General features: G+C 47.2%; 1 protein-coding gene across 1 annotated transcript in view; it reads left to right on the top strand.

Annotated features, from left to right (window-relative positions):
* The window catches only part of LOC112072028 (protein enabled homolog), a 34,401-nt gene that overhangs the window by 8,360 nt on the left and 23,420 nt on the right, over positions 1 to 2,621 (top strand). Inside the window, exon 3 of the mRNA XM_070439612.1 lies at positions 1,844 to 2,396. Within this exon, the coding sequence (XP_070295713.1) occupies positions 1,844 to 2,396 (553 nt within the window). The remainder of the gene's footprint in view (positions 1 to 1,843; positions 2,397 to 2,621) is intronic.

Here is a 2,621-nt window from a genome sequence, read left to right as displayed (position 1 = left end):
CCGGTGAACAGGTCAGGGTTCCATAGCCGCAGGCAGAACAGTTGAAACTGGAGCAGCAGCATGGCCAGGTGGACTGGGGACAGCAAGGAGTTATCATGCCAGGTAGTCCTGAGGCATGGTCCTAGGGCTCAGGTCCTCCGAGAGAAAGAAAGAGAGAATTAGAGAGAGCATACTTAAATTCACACAGGACACCAGATAAGACAGGAGAAGTACTCCAGATATAACAAACTGACCCTAGCCCCCCGACACATAAACTACTGCAGCATAAATACTGGAGGCTGAGACAGGAGGGGTCAGGAGACACTGTGGCCCCATCCAATGATAACCCCGGACAGGGCCAAACATGTCATATTTATATCCAAAAATCTGAGTTTAGACAGGACACTACTGTCTCACTTGGCAAAAAGCCTGAGAAAATGCAGAGCGCCAAATTCTAATTAATTACTATAAAAATCAAACTTTCATTAAATCACACATGAAAGATACCAAATTAAAGCTACACTGGTTGTGAATCCAGCCAACATGTCAGAATTCAAATAGGCTTTTCGGCGAAAGCAAACGATGCTATTATCTGAGGATAGCACCATAGTAAACAAAGAGAGAGAAGCATATTTCAACCCTGCAGGCGCGACACAAAACGCAGAAATAAAAATATAATTCATGCCTTACCTTTGACGAGCTTCTGTTGATGGCACTCCAATATGTCCCATAAACATCACAAATGGTCCTTTTGTTCGATTAATTCCGTCGATATATATCCAAAATGTCCATTTATTTGGCGCGTTTGATCCAGAAAAACACCGGTTCCAACTTATGCAACGTGACTACAAAATATCTCAAAGGTAAACTTATTTTGTAATACAACGTTAGGTATTTTTTAACGTAAATAATCGCTAAAATTGAAGACGGGATGATCTGTGTTCAATACAGGATTAAAACCAACTGTAGCTAGCTTTCTGGTCAAGCGCTTCTATCTGACAGAACACTTTAAGTGACTCTCCTTCAAGATGGCCGTACTTCTTCATTACACAAAGGAATAACCTCAACCAATTTCTAAAGACTGTTGACATCCAGTGGAAGCGGTAGGAACTGCAAGAAAGTCCCTTAGAAATCTGGTTTCCCAATGAAATCTCATTGAAAAGAGAGTGACCTCAAAAAATGGTTTGTCCTCGGGGTTTCGCCTGCTAAATATGTTCTGTTATACTCACAGATATGATTCAAACAGTTTTAGAAACTTCAGAGTTTTCTATCCAAATCTACTAATAATATACATATCTTACCTTCTGGGGATGAGTAGCTGTCAGAGGTACAAGAGGTACAAGGGGGACAAGTTGTCAGTACAAGTTATTTTTTCAATTTTAACCAACTTTGATATTTACCAATTTTGAGGGGATCAATTATATTTTGTAGATTGGATTTGTACCAAATGATCATCATGATGACCTCTCTGTAACCTGTTGGACAGTGACATCATGATGACCTCTCTGTAACCTGTGGGACAGTGAGTGACAACATCAGCCTTACACCATGTCTCCTGCAGAATGATGACGTCAACATCTTCACGGTTTTTTATTTTCCTCCGGTGCTAAACTCTTCGATCTAAAGGTTGAATGTTCCACATTGTAACTGATAGTGATTTCATGTTGCAAAAATATAATATAGCACTGTCAGCAATACCAAGAACCACCCAGAGACCCCTACATATCCACCATAGGACCACCCCAGAGACCCCTACCAGACCACCTGCACCACCAAAGGCACCACCGAAGATACCCCTACCAGAACCCACCTGCCACCACAAGGATACCACCAGAGACCCCTGATCGACCACTGCACCACCAAGCGCACCCAGCCAGAGACCCCTACCAGAACACCTGCACCACCACCAAGCGCGACCACCCAAGAGACCCCTAACCAAGAACCACTGCCACACACCAAGGACCACCCAGAGACACCCCTACCAGAGCCCACTTGCACCACCTAAGGACCACCCAAAGAGACCCCCTTACCCAGACCACCTGCACCACGAAAGGATCCACACAAGGACCCCTACAGACCACCAAGCGAAGCCCCAGCCCTTCAACGCACACACCAGACCTAATCGCACACCCACAAGATCCCCAACCAACCAGCCAAGCAGCATCACCCACTTCCATGCGGACTGTAGCCGACCGGCACCGGTCCCAGCTACTACCCCGCACCAGCACACCACCTCTACCAACCAGCAGAGAGAAGCCCCCGGCCCAGACCTCGGCCCTCGCTCCACTCCCACAGGCGCCCCCTCCACGTTCCCACTACACCCTCAGCCACAGGGCCCCTTCCTCCACTCCACAGGCCTCCTCCACGTCCACCAGGGGCCCTCCTCCACTCCACAGGGGCCCACAGCAGCGACCTGCGCAGCTACGTGGAGGCCGTCAAGAGACAGGAGAGCGTGCTTTAACTATTGAGTGGGGATTAACAGCTCCTCCAATACATCTGCACTACACCCCACCCCCACACACACACACACACCACACACACACACCACACACACACACACACACACACAACACACACCACACACACACACACACCACACAGGCAATAGTACTAAAAGTTTTATACGGTTAGTAGTTACCGCT

Source organism: Salvelinus sp. IW2-2015, unplaced genomic scaffold (genome assembly GCF_002910315.2).
Source record: "Salvelinus sp. IW2-2015 unplaced genomic scaffold, ASM291031v2 Un_scaffold1804, whole genome shotgun sequence".
Taxonomy (NCBI): Eukaryota; Metazoa; Chordata; class Actinopteri; order Salmoniformes; family Salmonidae; genus Salvelinus; species Salvelinus sp. IW2-2015.
This window is presented reverse-complemented; position numbering and strand designations above follow the sequence as displayed.